Source organism: Alligator mississippiensis, chromosome 6 (genome assembly GCF_030867095.1).
Source record: "Alligator mississippiensis isolate rAllMis1 chromosome 6, rAllMis1, whole genome shotgun sequence".
In the NCBI taxonomy this organism is placed as follows: domain Eukaryota; kingdom Metazoa; phylum Chordata; order Crocodylia; family Alligatoridae; genus Alligator; species Alligator mississippiensis.
In genome coordinates, this window is record NC_081829.1 from 87,439,050 (window position 1) to 87,455,644 (window position 16,595).

Here is a 16,595-nt window from a genome sequence, read left to right on the forward strand (position 1 = left end):
TAAACTAGGTAAAAGTAACAGCCTCCGTTCATTTAGACCGAAGAGGCTCAAAGGAATGAGCTTAGGGACTCTCCGAGCCACTAATGCTAGTTTTAGCAGAGCTTGCACCAGTTGGGGATTTCTGAAGGATCAGGGGTCTGCCAAAATAACTGCAGTATTAGGAAAGGTAAAAAGAATAACTTGGGACCAGGGATCAGATGGCCTGATATTGGTCCCTAGCAACAATATGGAAAGGATAATTTGGGACAGTAGCAAAACAGTGGGTTAAGGGCTAAAATATAATTAATTCCAATCCACACAGCTTCATGTCATCCTACAGAAAGAAACAGCAAGGGGGCATTAGATGGGGGTGCTGTTACTTTGTATCCCAGCCCATGCCAGGAAGACTAGCAGGGATGGGAGTGCGGTGCAATGAGCTGCCTTTCGACTCTGCTCTGCCAGAACCAGAGCAAGTTGGTGCAGCTCACGCAGTGCGGGCCCCAGCACCCATGGACTGAAATCGGCCCTTTGTCTTTTAAGTACTTTGAAGATGAAAAGTGCTGTGAAAATGCTATACGGCCAACACCTGGACTGGGTTTGATTTCTACATGAATCAGCTTCCCCCATAACAAATGGACTGGGAACAGCACTTTGGGAGCCCGATTCTGTTCCAGCATGAAGCTGCAGTAATTCTACTGCTGTTCTGGGATTTATGCTACTGTGAAGGACAAAAGAGTCAGGTTTTCCTAGTTCGTTGTAATGAACTTTAAAAAAATACCGCCCCCCCCCCCCAAAAAAAGGCCTTGCAAACAACATTATAACTTAACACAATGGGCACTTTAAAAATTAATCAGCATGTTTATAATTATGAGGTATTGCACACAAATATTTAGCTATGAAATATTCATCCCTGCTATACCACACATTGATCTATTAAACAAACATCGTTTTGAATTTGCTTTTCCCCATAAAGAACTAAACCTTTCATACCAATTAGGTACTGAGGCATTAGTACCCTGTTCTGGATTTGGTATTAAAATGTTTTAATTAGAATAGGGAGCACTCCAGTGATTCCATCAAAAGTAAATCACTTGCTTCTTTACTGCAAAATACTATTTATTATTTATTAGTTGTTGCTCTGATTATTCCTTCTGTTTGATGATGTCAAGAGGCTCCACAGAGAATTTATTCAATTCTTGTTAGCTGGAAAGATACCAGAGGTCATGCAGACTTTTAAATGGATCCTGAAGACTGAACTAATTTCATTGTTTAGGTTGCTTTCATAGATATTTCCAAAATGCAGGAATGAGAGCTACAGTGCTTAGGCCTGCTCTTTTCATTCATATGAAGGGCTATAAACAAAATGGCTCACCTAGCATGAATAAGGGAATAAAACAGGGTCTTCCATTTGAAAAGAAATCTCTCATTAATCAAATGTAAAAGTAGAAAATATCAGGAGTGACCTAATGAGTTCTACACATTTCAGAAGTCCATATTTCTTTTCACCAGAGAATAAAAAGCATAATGTAAAACTTCATGTTAAACAGGAAGGAGAGCCTTGGAAGTACACTGGTCCCTCTGTATGCAGTAATGATATGGTACAAGAAAGAACATGAGATTATAAGAGAACAATCTCCGCGGGCTCTGATCTTAAACGGCAGGGAGTAGAATCAGAACCGTCGATTAAAAATGGCATGCGAGTTTTTTGGAAGCCCTGTGCAAGTGACACACGATGTGTGGCTCTGTCACATTCATTAAGTGCAGCGAGCAATTACAGATAAAAAGCTGCTACTGTTTCCCTACACTCAGGCAACCGCTCCTACTGAAGGATAAGAAATGAATTTCAGTAATGAGAGGTTCTCACACCAGAGGAAACTCTTTTTCGGGTCTACAGTAACTGGTACATTTGTGGGAGCTCCTCTGAAGTCCCTGGGCTTACAATAGGCCACTTCTCATAACGCGACTATGTCAACTGCAGCTATTTTGCATAGTAATTATTCCTGTGAATTAGATGACAACTGTGAGCGGTATCATTAGTTCCTTGATCTACTGCATAATACTAACTCTCTGTGTCACATGTGAAATTAGCTTGACTCCCGCTGCTGCTTTTTCCCTCCCATTCATTTGCGCTGTAAAGTACCTTCTGTCACAGAATGGTTTTCACTCAACTTGTCCCTAGTGACTGACACAACTGAGACATGTCTTTTGTGGCCTAGCATGAAGACTTATGTACAGTACAGTGCCTGCCTCCTTTCCACCCACACAGATATGATCAGTCCTGATTTGACTGGCATAGAAAACTATTTAGACTCTGAGACTATAGCAGAAACATACTTGCCCCATCTCTGTACGAGGGAGGCAAGATAGATAACCACAAATCATGAAATTAAGTTGGAGTAGGAAACAATTGTCGAGGGAACCAGTCCAAGAAATTCAAGACGAAGACGCCTTATTACTGCAATATTAAGGTTGCTGCTATCAGTCTAGCTAGGCCGCAATTGCATTTACATATTACGGCACCATATGGCTTACAACAAGAATACAAAGTACTAGATACACACCCAGGGATGAGTCACGGTTCATTTTCTTTTGAACATCCTGATGCCTGCACGTTGAAACAGTTCGTTTAAATATGGCATTTGCAGAGTCTTTCATACTTCTTTTATGTACAACTATGCGGAGCCAGCTCTTCAGCTGGTTTATCCTGCCGGAGGGTTTGGACTATGATTTTTTTCCTCTCTTTTAGAAACATGTTTCTAATATGGTCTCAGTTCGTGAAAAAAGTTAAAAACAATTATTTCAAATCCCAAACCCAAGTAGATTTGCATCCTGAGGTAACCTGAGTGCTGCCTAAAAAGCAAAGTTACCCCAAAGCAAAGTCTCAAGGGCCTTAGCTGGTATAATGTGATGGAGCTTCACTGATTTATTTTGTATTGAGGCTCAGCTCCTAAGGGTCTAGACAAACCTAACATACCTAGAAGTCAGAGCTGACTTTGGACCACAAGTTTCTGTTCTTGCCACGTAGTACAGGATGCCAAGAGACAAATCCCTCTATCCCACAAAGCGGAGGCTGCATTTGCTAGGATGGGGCCCTTACAGCCAGAGGTGCTGGACACCAGTGATCCTTGCAATCTGTACTCAGTTTTTGCCACTGATTTGCACTGGAGCTAGTTATTGAACCTGATTTGCACTTTGGTACACATGCTTAATAATATTTTCCTAGATCACTAGGATGTTGTCAAGCATATTAGTAATTTCAAAATGCTTTACGATCCTTTGGTGAAAGGGTATTATTTGGAGATTATTAATTTTTTTTGTCTTTAACCAATCTAAGGAATCTGAACAAAAACAAATGTCTCTGTTCAAACGAAACTAATTTTCCCCCCCACCCAAGACAACACCCAACCAGACCCTACAATGACCAATGTATGCAGTTGATACATGGGGCTGTCCAGGTACCGGCTGGGATGTCTTGGGGCTGGTGGCAGGAAGCTGGAGATGGCAGCGCAGTAGCTTTGGGGATCCACAATGCAAAAACAAGTAAGTGAATGAATAAATGACATTTTAAATGCTGGTGAAATTTCAGCTAATTCTGTTTGCCCCTGATCCACTTCCCTCTCAGTCAACAGAAAGACACCCACTGAAGTCAGCGGGGGCTAGACTGGGCTCTTTGTTTGACTATTCAACAGCTCAAATATCAAATTGCCTAGTTACCAAGGTGATCAGCATCTAAGAAATACCTGTGACAGGGAAGGAGGAAAAATGTTCTCTGCATACCTATGATGCTATGTAAAATCATAATAATTAACTTAGTAGTCTTAGGTTGTATAATTAAATTATACTGTGCAAACTGCACCTCTTGTAATAATAAACCTCAATTCACAGCAAAGTTTACTTTGTGAAAAAAGATGGAAAGAATTTCTTGAAGGAGCAGCCCTGGGCAAGGAGATCAGAGCAAGATGCATATCTTTTTTCACATCTTATTGTCATTATCTTTGTGTCCCCCTGCATAGTCCAGGAAAATAGCCCTGGTGATCCTGTAGTATTTCTTTAAGTATCTACTATACAAACTGTTGAATAAGATATGTGAGAGAAAGGAGATTGTTAATGATTCAGTAACAAGGGTTAGAGACACTCCACAACTATTCCGAATCTCTCCCCTTCCCGTTGAATTGATGCATGTGGATCAACGCGCAGAGGGTCTGTTTTTCAGAAGTGCTGAAGTCACCATTTTCAAAGACTGTGCAACCAACTAAATGTCATAGCCAAAGGGACGTGCAGATCCTCAGCACTTCTGAACCTCATGCCATAATACATTGACGGTAGAAGTGGTTTGAACCAAAAATCCTAGATCCAAGCAATCCCAATCCTAAGAGAAATTTGGGTCTAGATCCCAAATACCCATCGTCTCTATATTGGGCTGAAACCAACTGCCAGACTGAAAAACCTTTTTAGCTTGGTACTTGTCAGACAGAGAAGTGGTTTGGATCTGGATCCAAGCTTGACAGCTCACGCCTACCTATAATACGATCATTTGTTCATATTTGTATTTCAGTACTGCCCAGTCAGGATCAAGGCCATTTTACCAGCTGTTATAGAAACACGAAGACACACAAGGCCCTGGTCTCCTGGCAATAAATATCATGTTGCAATTTACATTTCTTCAATATTTAAAAAATCGCATTGAATTTGCAGGTGACTGGAACTGGTGGAACTAAGTTATGAAAGGACCAATAAGGAAATTTAGCTTTGAGATGGGTACTAAAACTATATACAGTGGTTGTACAATTGCACCTACCAGTTAAACACTCTATATAAAAAATGAGCGTGAAGTTACGTACATGGGGATGTGAACGTTTGCTGGCGGTCCAGGTTTCTCTCCCCATGGTAGCAGGTGCTGACTATGGATGTTGCTGGGATCCGCACCAAGGAAGAGAGGCTGAAGTGCCACAAATGAGCAGTCTCTTCCCGATACGGGCTGGCTGTGGTAGGTCCTGGGTAGAGGAGTGTGCTCTTTCTTCAACCGTTGCCCCCGCCTTTCAATTTACCAACAGTACACTGACTGAAAAAATGAGTTTTTGGGCTAGAAAGCAGTGAATGGGGTGGGAGAAGCAGCAGGAGGATTTTACTTGAAAGGCTGAGAGGCTGAAGGAAGGAAGGAGCGATATCCTCCCTCTCTTTACTCCTCTTCACATCCCTCCCAGACCTCAGTACTGGCCGTCCGCCTGCCCCCACCACAAAACTGCAGTTCTGCAGTCTCTCCCCAGCAGCCCCGTGGTGCCCACTCCCCATAGCCCAGTCCATCCTGCCCCGCACCCTTGCAGCCCCATGCTCCCCTCTTCCCTAGCACGCCCCGGTTTGCAGAGATGATGCAGTTGCTCTCCCAAGCCCGGGGGCCTTGGCACCCGCTTTGCAGTCTTGCTGCTTCCCAACTTGTCCCCTGGGGCTGACTGAAGTCGCTGGCATGGTGGAGGACAGTTCAGAAGCGTCTTTGCCCACCTCCAGCCAGGCCTCGTGGGAAGCTACCTTTCTGCGGCAGTAGGAAGGGAAGCAGCGAAGAGTCTCCCCTCGGCCCTTTGAAGGTCTGTAGAAAAGCTGGAGGAGCCAGAGAGGGAGCATCAGAGACCCCCGGAGCTGGGAAACCTAATTTTTTTTTACATCTAGGGAAGGGAGAAGCTGTTTCATACGCCGGAGGAGACTGAGTCCTTTATTATGTCTGACTGCCTACCCTAAGGCACCAGCGGAGTAAGGGAGTCTCCCAGTGAAATGGGGACTCCTTTGAGGCTTGATGGGTTTTCCCTGCATACCTGTGGCAAGGCTTGAATGCCCATAATGTCTGAGAAGGATCCTGAGGTTCTTGTACCTATTTTGATTTTAATTCTGAAAGTGGCTGGTATCGGGGCTCTTATTCCTGACATCAGCTGCAGAAAGACACAAAAGCCTGTGGCCGAACACTTCAGCCTCCCTGGACACTTCATCGCTGACCTCGCAATTGCTGTTCACAGGCAAAAAAAAGTTTAAATAACCAGTTTGAACTGGAAAAGGAGGAACAAGAAATCATCCACAAGCTGGACTGTTGTAAGTATGGTTTAAGTAGGGACGATGGCTTCTTATCTCATTACCTGGATTAGCTTTTGTGATCCTCTTTGTTCCCATGGCTTTACTGCTCATTTGTTTTTCACTCTTAGCACTGCTCCAGTCCCTCCATCTCGCTCTCTCCCCCACCTTGCATTTGTATTTCAATTTCTGCATCTTTAACCTGTTTTCTTTACATCCTTTCACAGCATCTGATGAAGTAAGCTTGATTAGAGCTTGTGCTCTCTTTTTATATACACCCCCCCCCCCCTTAGTCCAGTGGTTCCCAATCTGTGGTACAGGTATCACCAGTGGTATGCAGACTTGTCAGTGGTACCCATTAACAGATTTATTATAATTTATTATAATTTTAAATGACAAACATTTGCTGGTGATACTTAAGGTTGAACTGAAAAATTTGCTGGTGGTACTTAAGGTTGTATTGTTTTAAATTTGTGGTGCACCATCTGTCAGAGTTCGGGAGCCACTGTCTTAGTCTATAAAGGTACGTATCTACCTGCCCAAAATGTCATCACAAGGCGTATTTCACCCATCAGATCATCAGCGAGGCTGCACTGATGTCTGCAGCCTCAATACTGATAGTAACAGCGGCTTGCCATCTGCTGTACATGTAGCAGCTTTATAGGAAGTGAAGATACTCATTTTGCCCATAGATGCATTGATTTTTTGACAGCAGAGAAAGGACTCTTAGGTCCCACTCCCAGTTCTGGAGCAGAGCATGCTCTGGTGGACACAGTTTCTTCTTTTTGTCCCTCACCCGGCTGGCCACTTTGAACCTGATTTTGTCAGTCTAGACCCTAAACCTGGCTGCTGCTTCCAGTCCCAGTCACCTTCCCTCTCCAGTACCAGTTTTTGCTACTCTGTCATAGGCAACTCACTAACAAAATTTCAGGTCTGGAGTCCATGGATGGGGCCACTTTTGGAGGAAGATTGTCTTTACTGCAGTGAGAGCTCAATTGTATCCCCTAACCCTGCTCCATGCACCTGCACAAATCTGTGACTAGAGTGAAGTGGCACTTTAAAGTTAGGCTAACTGTTCTGTCTGGAAATGTGGGTTGAAGGATAAGCCTTATTTGAGATAGTACTGCACTCTGGATTGGGCTCCTCTGCTTTTTGTTGCTTGAGTGCTGTTTAGCAGTGTAGCCACTCTCACTTAAGCCTTGCCTCACTCAAATGTAGCTAACTTTAACTAATGTTGCAGTGAAGACAAATCCTTGATGATCATAGCTTAGTTTTCTGTCTTAATTGTTGGATGATTTTGTGAACAAGGACTTAGATATGCTGGAATCTGTTAACCATTACAGTAACAACACTGATCCAGTTGTGTAGATGGGTCCAAACGATTCAAGTTACAGTTTACCCCACTGGACAAACTGAACCAGTGTGACATGACTTAAACCAATGCTTCAAGTTTACTCTGATGCATCTACTTATGGAGTCATAGATCAATAGTGAATACCTTCCCCAGGTAAAGTTGTGATCCTGAACTACTGGGTTGAGGGATAACAGGACAGAAAAATTAAATATAAAATGTAAAGGCTGCAAATATTCTAGCTGTCTAGAAATGTCATCAACATCACCAGAAACTTCAACAAGACTGTGAACTGGCCCCAGAAGTGCATATACCCAGTAAAAAAGACAGGGAAAAATAAAGCTGAGTAAGAAGTTTTTATGTATTTAAATTAAGGAATTTATTTTTCTAAAAAAAAAACAAACCAAAAACAAAAAAACCCAAAACAAAACCAAAAAACAAAACAAAACAGTGGTTTGATCTAGATACAGCAGCACTGTGACATTATTAGACATTATGTACAAATAATTCAAGCAGCCATAGAACACAGAAGCCATTATCTTCAGAAACAACCTCAAAATGAAACTAGTTTCATTAAACAATGTTAAAAAATCTCCCTGAAAATAAAAACAAACAAACCAAGTAACCCTTTGGATACTAGAATGATTTTTTGTACAATACCAACAGCCACTAGCTCTTCTAATTGAGAACATTTGCTTTAATTTATTACAAAAATGGTTTGTCAACTGAATTATAAGAGACAGCTTTAACATTTCTTTAGAAGTGTCTGTTCCTCTTACAGAGACTACAGTATTAGAAGTGCTTAAAAACATTTACTCCAGGATACGCTTTTTGAAATTTAATCGGAAGGATATTGTGTGTGTATTTATACCAAATATGAATTTGAGTTTTTAAAGCTGGTCAAAGACTAGTCCTAATATGAAATTCTGCAATTTTACAATTTAATCATTAGTCAGATATGGGCAAATACAAGATGGTTCATGAAATCTTTAGATCTATCTACATTGCTTGGAAACGCAAAATGAAGTTTTTACATCCTCCACCTTCAAAAGGCTAAAAAGTTAAGTCTTTGAGAAGAGTGTCCAATATTTAAAAGAAAGGCAATCAAAGGAGATTGCACTCAGCACATACAACATAACTCGTACAGACTGGTGAATAAACATACCGAACATCTGTCGGGTGACAGGAAAGAAAAATACATTTGTCATCCAGGCACTATCTGAAATGTTTCTTCATCTCTGGTGGTGAAGATCATTTGATTTTCAGAAGACTTGGGGATCCCTTTTGGAGTCCTTTGATCTTAGAAATGTGGTTATCTCTTTAGCTTTCAAAAATGGGCCAGTGCTTAAGCCCAATGTTTGTCAAACACATGTCATTCTGATTTAACACAGCATTTAAGTTACTCGGTACCTAGGAATTTATTTGCTAGTGGAAAATCTGTTGAACAGGCAAGGAGAAAGATGTTGAGGTTTAACTGGTGAATGTTATTCTGGTATGTCTGCCCCACACCTATTTGCTGTCAATATAAAAAGAGGAGGAGCGTATATGATTGCAGCTCTGAAACAAGGACGTGAACACTTTAAAGTCTACATTGCTGGTGTCCCCAGCTGGGCCTCCCAAAGCCAAATTCACACAATCATAGCATCTCAAAGGAATTCAAATAAATCACAAGCCCTTATTTACACAAGTCGTCTCAGTGAAGTCACAAAAATAAGAGCTGCTAGATCAGGCCTCATTTGTTCAAATAATAAGCATAACCAAGTCATAGGGATATTTTTTGACCAAAGACCTCAAAGTGCTTTATAAATATGGCTGCATGTCATCCCTCCATTTGAAAAAAACCCCAAACATACTAGGTATACAGAGATCGTCTTGCCCAAATGCCATGTCTACAAGGGAAACTTATGCTTCCTGATACAGGCATCGCCAAAGGAAATCAATGGCAAATTGGTAGCAGATCTCATCACTCTTGACTCCAAGTACACAGTGGGCATGTCTACATGTGTATTTATACACGCCTAAACTTAATATGCCTTTGCTTAAGATGCATTAAGGGGATTTAGGTGCATGTCTACACGTGGACGCGCTAATGCACATGAAGGCATGTTAAATTTAGGTGTGAATAGCTAAGTTGCATTAGCCCACACGTAGATGTGTTAATGAGCATTGTCTAAACGTGGGCTAATGCGACTAAGCTAGTTGCAACTAAATTTGATACTTGCTTTATGCAGGTATCAAATTCAGGCGGGATTAGCCTAACATCACCATTTTTAAGGTGCATTCACCCCTAATGCACCTTAAAAATGGCAATTTTAGGCTAATTCCACTTAAAAGAAGTATCTGTAAACGCACCCATTAAGAACAAAATGTAACCAAACAATTTAGGAAACAGGTTGCAATCTGTTAAGGAGTGTGCCAGTGTATGGCTCTTTATTAAAACACATTTGACAGTACTCTACAGTAACCAGACCTAAATACAGATGCTTGGATTCGTATTACTGCTGAGGACAGTGGGGTTATGAGTGTGGAAGCTGCAGCTTCTTGCGGGAATCCAGTTGTAAATTTTTCAGACTAATTTTTTTGACAGAGATTTTCCTTTTGAAGCTAGAGGGGAAAGTTATCTTCCCACGGCATTGCATAAAGGGCATTATTTATTAGTTCCAAAGGAGACTGCTTTTCTTCTGACACACAAAAGCAAGGAAGGTGCTTTTAACCTTGCTCTCCTGGCATTCATTATTATTATTATTTTAAAACTGTAGGTGGATTGACTAGTAGTGAAAGGTTTCACATTGACAGCACTGGAAACCCATGTCCTCGGTTTAGTTATGTAATAGGTATAACTTCTTCCATACTTCCCTGACAACGTACTTCAGCCCAGATCAGGGCATGTGAGTTTTGTTAATGTGGGGGCACCTGTTCACAAGACATTATCAACATCGTTGTATAAATTAGAAGAGCACGCAAGGGTCTTGCTGCACTGGTGGTATATAAACAACACAACACTGGTACAACGGCCCCAGAGCCTGTTTCCTCTCTCCCACAACTATTCAAGTTGGTCCAATAACAGAAATCACCTCCCCTCACAAATCATACAAACACAAAGGAAGACATAGTCCCAATGTTATCTCAAAACAGAGAAAACCACCTTTTCCAGTGCTGTATTAACGATTCGCAGAAGCAGCTGTTGTCTGATGTAGCCATAATTTTATCAAGTGGGAGTGAACGTTACCAGCTATCAAAGAAAAAAAAAAAAGGGGGTGGGGGCGGAAAAAGAGAAAGAAATAGGGAACTAAAAAGGAGGAAAGAACACCAATATTCTGGTGGATACCCACACTGCAGTCAGATATAATGGGCCGAATTAAGGCCGCTTATTCCTATACCTATGAAGGGCAAGCAGTTATGCCGCAGACCCGTTGCTTCCCATCATATGCAGGGCTATCCTTCCCTCTTCCCCTTCTTTAGGCACTGGAATCGTGCTTGGGAAAGTAGCTGCCTTGTTTCTCCGGCAGTTTTTTTCTTCCTCCTCCAAAAAAAACCTTTATAGGGAACTTGAGAGGCCCAGATCTGTGGGTACATAGACCCAACTTCCATGCTTTTTTGTGCAGGTGAATGAATAGCTGCTTGTCTCTTAAACTTGTTATGGGGCCTACATTGAGCTCATAGGATCTGTGTTCTGTTTGATCTTTGGGCCAGCTACTCTGCTCATTCAGAGCAATTTACACAAGCTCAGGATATGGCCTCATTTTTGTGATCCAATTCACCCTAAAAACGAGTTACAGACGACGTGGAAAGGCAGAACGTGGTAGCTTTGAAATAAAATAAACAGCAACTGCCTTTGTTACATACACAATAACCTAGTTCATAAATTGTGCTTAGGAGTTCATATTTCCCTTCCCCTACTTTTTGTTTCATTTCTATTACAGAATTAGAGGATTGTCTACTGAAAAGTGGAGAAAGTAAAGATACGAAATGAATCTGACTCTGAAACATGACAGCTGCTTTTAGAAACGCTCCCAACTGGGTTATGTGCAGTTCATTTCACATATACCTTGCAGCAGAAAAGAAGCATCAGGGTCTTATAAGACACCAGCAACATCAAAGTTTGGCCACATATTTCTTACAATGCTACTGGACAGAGTCACCAAGGGTGGAGCTGATCACCAGTTACGATGACATAAAATATACCTTAAGGACATTGCATATTTTCTTTGAAAATCTGGGAGCGGCAACTGAATAAACCTTTGTGAGGATCTGTGTTCAGACAGCTAGCCGAAGACCACAAGAGTTTTATTCACTAATGTTCATTTGAGCTCTTCTTGGGTGTTTGTTTATCTCTGTGCCCTTTTTCACTGGCATGAATAGCTATTTTTCTTCAGATCAATCGCTGAAGAATGGCAGATTTTGCACAAACACCCTCATTTGGAGAGCTGGGCACCCTGCAGAGTATCCTTTCCCACAGATTCTTTATTAGTTTCACATTTGAAAAGTTTCAACCATCCAAACAAAAAAACAGGAACATGCCATGTGACTCTCTCATGCACCAAGAATAATAAAATAGCAAACAGCTGAACTAGACACTTCATACAAAAAAAAATCCTTAGGCTGAAAACTGTTCTTCAGACTGCTTGGTGAAGACTTACAAATAAAAATTCAGGATCAGTTTGCAAATCTTTTCCAAATATTTCAAAGAGCTAAAATTTCCTTGGTCACCTATTCAAAATTCATAATTCAACTAGATCTAATGTTGTGCTCTTTCTAGAAGAAACAACACTCTAGTTGGAAAGATGATAGACGAAAATGAATCAATTGTGCACTAGAAAACTATTCATTTTTGTTTCTTTGTTATATGCAAACCTGCTTCAAAGCTATTCCTTATGATTCAGAACACCAAACGCTCTCCTGTAAGCCCCGTCCAAAGCAGCATGAAGAAATGATAGGAGGTGCTGAACACCTACAGCTCCCACCGACATTAAATGGAGCTGCGAGTATTCATCACTTCTGAGAGCTAGGCTCCAACTCCTAGGGGGAGTTTGGTTGTGCAGTGAATTGACTCACTAGTTTCAACCATCTAAATCTATTCAAATTTCAATCAGATCACATTGCTGAGATAACTGCAGTGTGGTCTCAACCTAGTCTCAAGCGGGATGTGAGACTCATAACAAAAAATAAGGAGGAAGCAGACAAACCCCGGTCGGGAGAGTCCCTGGACTGACGGTCAGGACAGCTGGCACGGTTATGGCCACTCGCGACGTTCCTTTTAGCCAGTGTTGTCAACTCCATATTTAGCCTTAACAAACACTCTGTAGTGGAGGATGAGTTGTAATTATGATTTGAACCCAATGTCCAGCTATCAGGTGGCAAAACCGAAACGGAAACTTAAGCCTTCATGAGCCAGATTGTTAAAATGTAGCATTTTGAGGTCTTAGAGCAAAAACTGTATTTGGCCCCTTTATACTGCCCTTTATCCATGGGGCTCCAAAACGCTTCATGCACTTTTATGAGTTAAGCTTCACAGACCCCATCCTGGGTAGCGGGTAGACATTACTGTCAACGTTTCTCAGAAGGAGAGAGAGAGGGTTATTGAACATGACAAAAGTGAGTAGCACAGCTCAAAACAGATCATCTGCCCATGCTCCGTCCCCCAGTCTGCATTTTCTTGCCTAGCTTTTGTGCTTAGGAGTAGCCCCTTTGCGAGGGCACTGATGTACAGCACAGGTGAGAAAGCAGGTGCATTTCTTGTCTAAGGACATCAGCTTCTACCTTCTAAAACATGTCTCCTTAGGAAAACATTAGGCAAAGTAATTAAAATTTGGCATACAAAGCTTCTCAAACATGTTAGTAATACAGCAATATAGCCACAGATATTTGAGCCTGTACCTTCAATTCTCCCCTATATTTTCTAAAACCAGGTGAAATCCCCGCTCTTTGCCATCCCCACCTTCCCCTGGTACACATCCTGGAGAAGGCGCTCCAGGGTACCTAGGCCTTACATTAAGGACGTGATCCAAAAGCCATTAAATTCAATGAATAGATTCCCATTCCCTTCGGTGGGCTTTGTGTCTGGCTTTCACTCAGACAGCACTTCAAAGTGCCCTGTGACTACTAGACAGCTGAAATTGTTGCAGCTAGCTGGCAGCAGGAAATTACTTCGTATTTGCAGCATTTTCTTTCCATTATTTTTCACCGCTGCTGAAATCTGCAGTGGCATCGTGGTCAGAGCTGAACTGGGAGGTGTTTGCACTGACAAAGCATGGGACAAAATCCTCTGTGTCCTCTCTACTTTCTAAGACACCAATCAAAAGGAAAAGGGGAAACAAATCTTCACTGATGTTCTGGATCCTTCACACAATCCCAATCAGCTGCATCTTTCCTAGGGGCTGGAAAAGCCATCAGTCTTAACAGCTGCCTTGTGAGGTGCCTCTGCTACGTGCCATACAGTGCCCCATTACAAATGTACATAAACTTGGCTCAAGCCTGTCTCATCCTTCGGTATTATCCATCAGCTGCTTTACAGAAACTCTGTTTTCTCTGTCCCTTCTGGACCCTAAGTTGTTTCGAACGCCCATTATTTTGAGTCCTCATCCTTTATGGCTTTGCCTCTAAAACCCTGCACATCTTCTGTTGCCCTCTCTGCATAAACCCTGGGAATTGGGTTCACAACAGTCTAAGGAACCATAGCTACAAGTGCTCATGGTACAAAGATGCTTACTCCATTTCCCTGGATAAGAATACTACAAAACACATACTTCTTAGACATGTCATGTTGGATGCTGGGTTTCCCTACTTGTCCTAAAGGGGAAGGAGTAGTTAGTTGAATTCAGCAAGCCTGTAAAAAAGGCATGACACTGAGCTCAGTTGACCCTGTCAACACCAGTGGGATAAATGTTTTCCAATACCAGGTGAAAAGGATGAAGCAGTGCTTGATATCTAACATCCCATATTTAAAGACAGATGTGCTACTATATAGCATGATTTCAAATCTTCCTGATCCTCTCTATACCAGTGGGACAGCTGTCAACGATGATAGAAAGATGGCCTGAGACATTAAACTGAAGAACTGTTAACGGGGCAAACGATGCTGTTTTACAGTGGATGTTGAACTCTGAAGTTCAGCACTAGTTGAGGAGGCTGGGAAAGGAGCCATTTTGACACCCCAATTCAAACACGACAGCACAGAACGAATCAAGGGACTGTATTACTGCCCACTTGAAAGTAGAAACGAGCCAGAAGAGAGATACTGGATCCAAACAAGTTCGGATCCCCATCTGCACTGTCACACTTGGCTCTCTTTTCCAGAAAGGTGACATTATGATTTCTATGGTCAGCGCAAACAAAATTATTGAGTAAATCACTTAGACATGAGCTCAGCTGTGATATAGCCTCTGACTTTTGGCTTGCAAAACTGAAATCAATTTGCTTTGCTATTAATTTCAGTGGGTGCAGAAATTAATTCCCTGAAGAACTGATAACTTGTCTTCTTTGTCTCCCTTCACTAGCATTTTTTCTTCCTCCCAGTAGCAATAGTAAAAAGAAAAAATGAGAAGGGCCTAAAAGAGAGATCTAACACAATAAATATTGTGAGGACCTAATGACAAAATTAAATGCAAATCCCAACTGTGCTGGTCCCATGACATTACAAACCTCAGATGCAGCAAACAGTATTCTTAGATGTGGTGAAGTCTTGACCATGACTTTTAGCATTTAATGAGACATTACAAACTAACAAAGAGGAAAAATGTATGCAGTGTTGCTGTAAACCAAATATATAAGACGTAAAATAATTAGAATAAATTGTGCCATAAAACTGCATGTCAATAAAACCGATTTGCTAAAGTGAAATATGAATATTTTTCTATACTCACTAAAAAGAACAATTTCTTATTTGAGGCTCTGGAAGTCTTGAGTCAGATTTTTTTTTCTTTTAAAAAATGTCTTAAAACACATGGCTTTACAGCTGCTGCTCGGAAAATATACACCCCCAAAGTCCGACTTTCATTTAAATACAAATGTACAAAATGTAAACTGAGACAATAGAGAAATTTACAAAACTTTTCTTTAAAAATAATAAAGACAAAATTCAGTTCTAGTATGATGCTATTTAAATACGTGCAAGTAGTCATGTTCGTCGGATTTCTATTGCAATGTTCTAATAGACAGATTTGATTCACACAATCTTGAGTGCCACCTCCAAAAACAGACCTGAGTGGAAATTTCTTCATAAAATGGGAGGCTCCACTGGAAGGAATGGATAGGAAATCTCCGCTGTTGGGAGATCTTTTTTTTTTTTTTTTTTAATTCAATGGTGGATGCTCTCTCATCCTTAGAAGCTCCTTAGATTAGAGTGGAAGGATGCAATATGTTGTTTCAAAAAAGCGGAGTTGGAACTAGCTGCTTCCGGTGGAGTTTGAACTTACATGGTTGGAATTTATGTGGTGATTTAAACTGGCCTTTGAATTTGGAGAACTCTTTGAATTGTTTTGATGCTGGAGAGAGATGAAAAAAATAATTAGATTCCCAAAATAACCCATACCTGCCATTTGTCTCACATTTTGGTCGTGGCACAGCCTTGTCATACTATTCCACTTGCTCCTGGTATTTAAAATTTAATGAAATAAACTTACTTAGCCACCTTGCCCTGACTCTCTACAGGAAGACCATGGGACAGAGATAGAGAAAAGAGGATACAGTCAAGCTACATGAGTCAGTGCAGTGCACCACCAAAATTTCTGGTCCTATGTCGAGCTAATTCAGCACATCCCAGCCAAAGGCTGGGCAGAAAGCATGGACAAGGTTGGTGAATTGTATCAGTTGTGAAATGTCTGCTGGCAGTTTCAGGAGGAAAACTGTGCTGAAATATACTGCTCTTAGGAAAAATTCTCCATACTTTACTAAAAATCAGAGAAATTTGTCTTAAACAGGGGAAGTGGACATGCATATCACAGGCAGCACAGCAAAAAGTTTCAGGAACAGGACATGGGGGTGGGGTGGGGAACAGTGCGTATAACACCTGCAAAGAGGACACAGTGATGAGCAAGCAACACAATAAGAAAACCAAGCCTTAGTCCTGTATCCCACTCATGCATGCGGAGCCTGATGGAGAGAGGAAGAGGTATTTATTTTGGGAGGGAAGCCCCAGGGGGTGGGTTCATTGGCATGACTTGTTCTCTCAGCCTGGCAGCCAGCTTTGTCAGTATGTTTAATGGGTAAT

General features: G+C 41.5%; 1 protein-coding gene across 3 annotated transcripts in view; it reads right to left on the bottom strand.

Annotated features, from left to right (window-relative positions):
- Positions 1–7,724: 7,724 nt before the first annotated feature.
- GRK5 (G protein-coupled receptor kinase 5) overlaps positions 7,725–16,595 on the bottom strand; it is a 250,610-nt gene continuing 241,739 nt past the window's right edge. For 2 of the 3 annotated variants that reach the window (XM_019485911.2, XM_019485914.2), the window contains one exon: positions 7,725–15,870. In XM_019485911.2, the coding sequence (XP_019341456.1) occupies positions 15,772–15,870 (99 nt within the window). In that variant the 3' untranslated portion in view covers positions 7,725–15,771. The remainder of the gene's footprint in view (positions 15,871–16,595) is intronic. The other variant, XM_019485912.2, reaches the window with a different exon arrangement.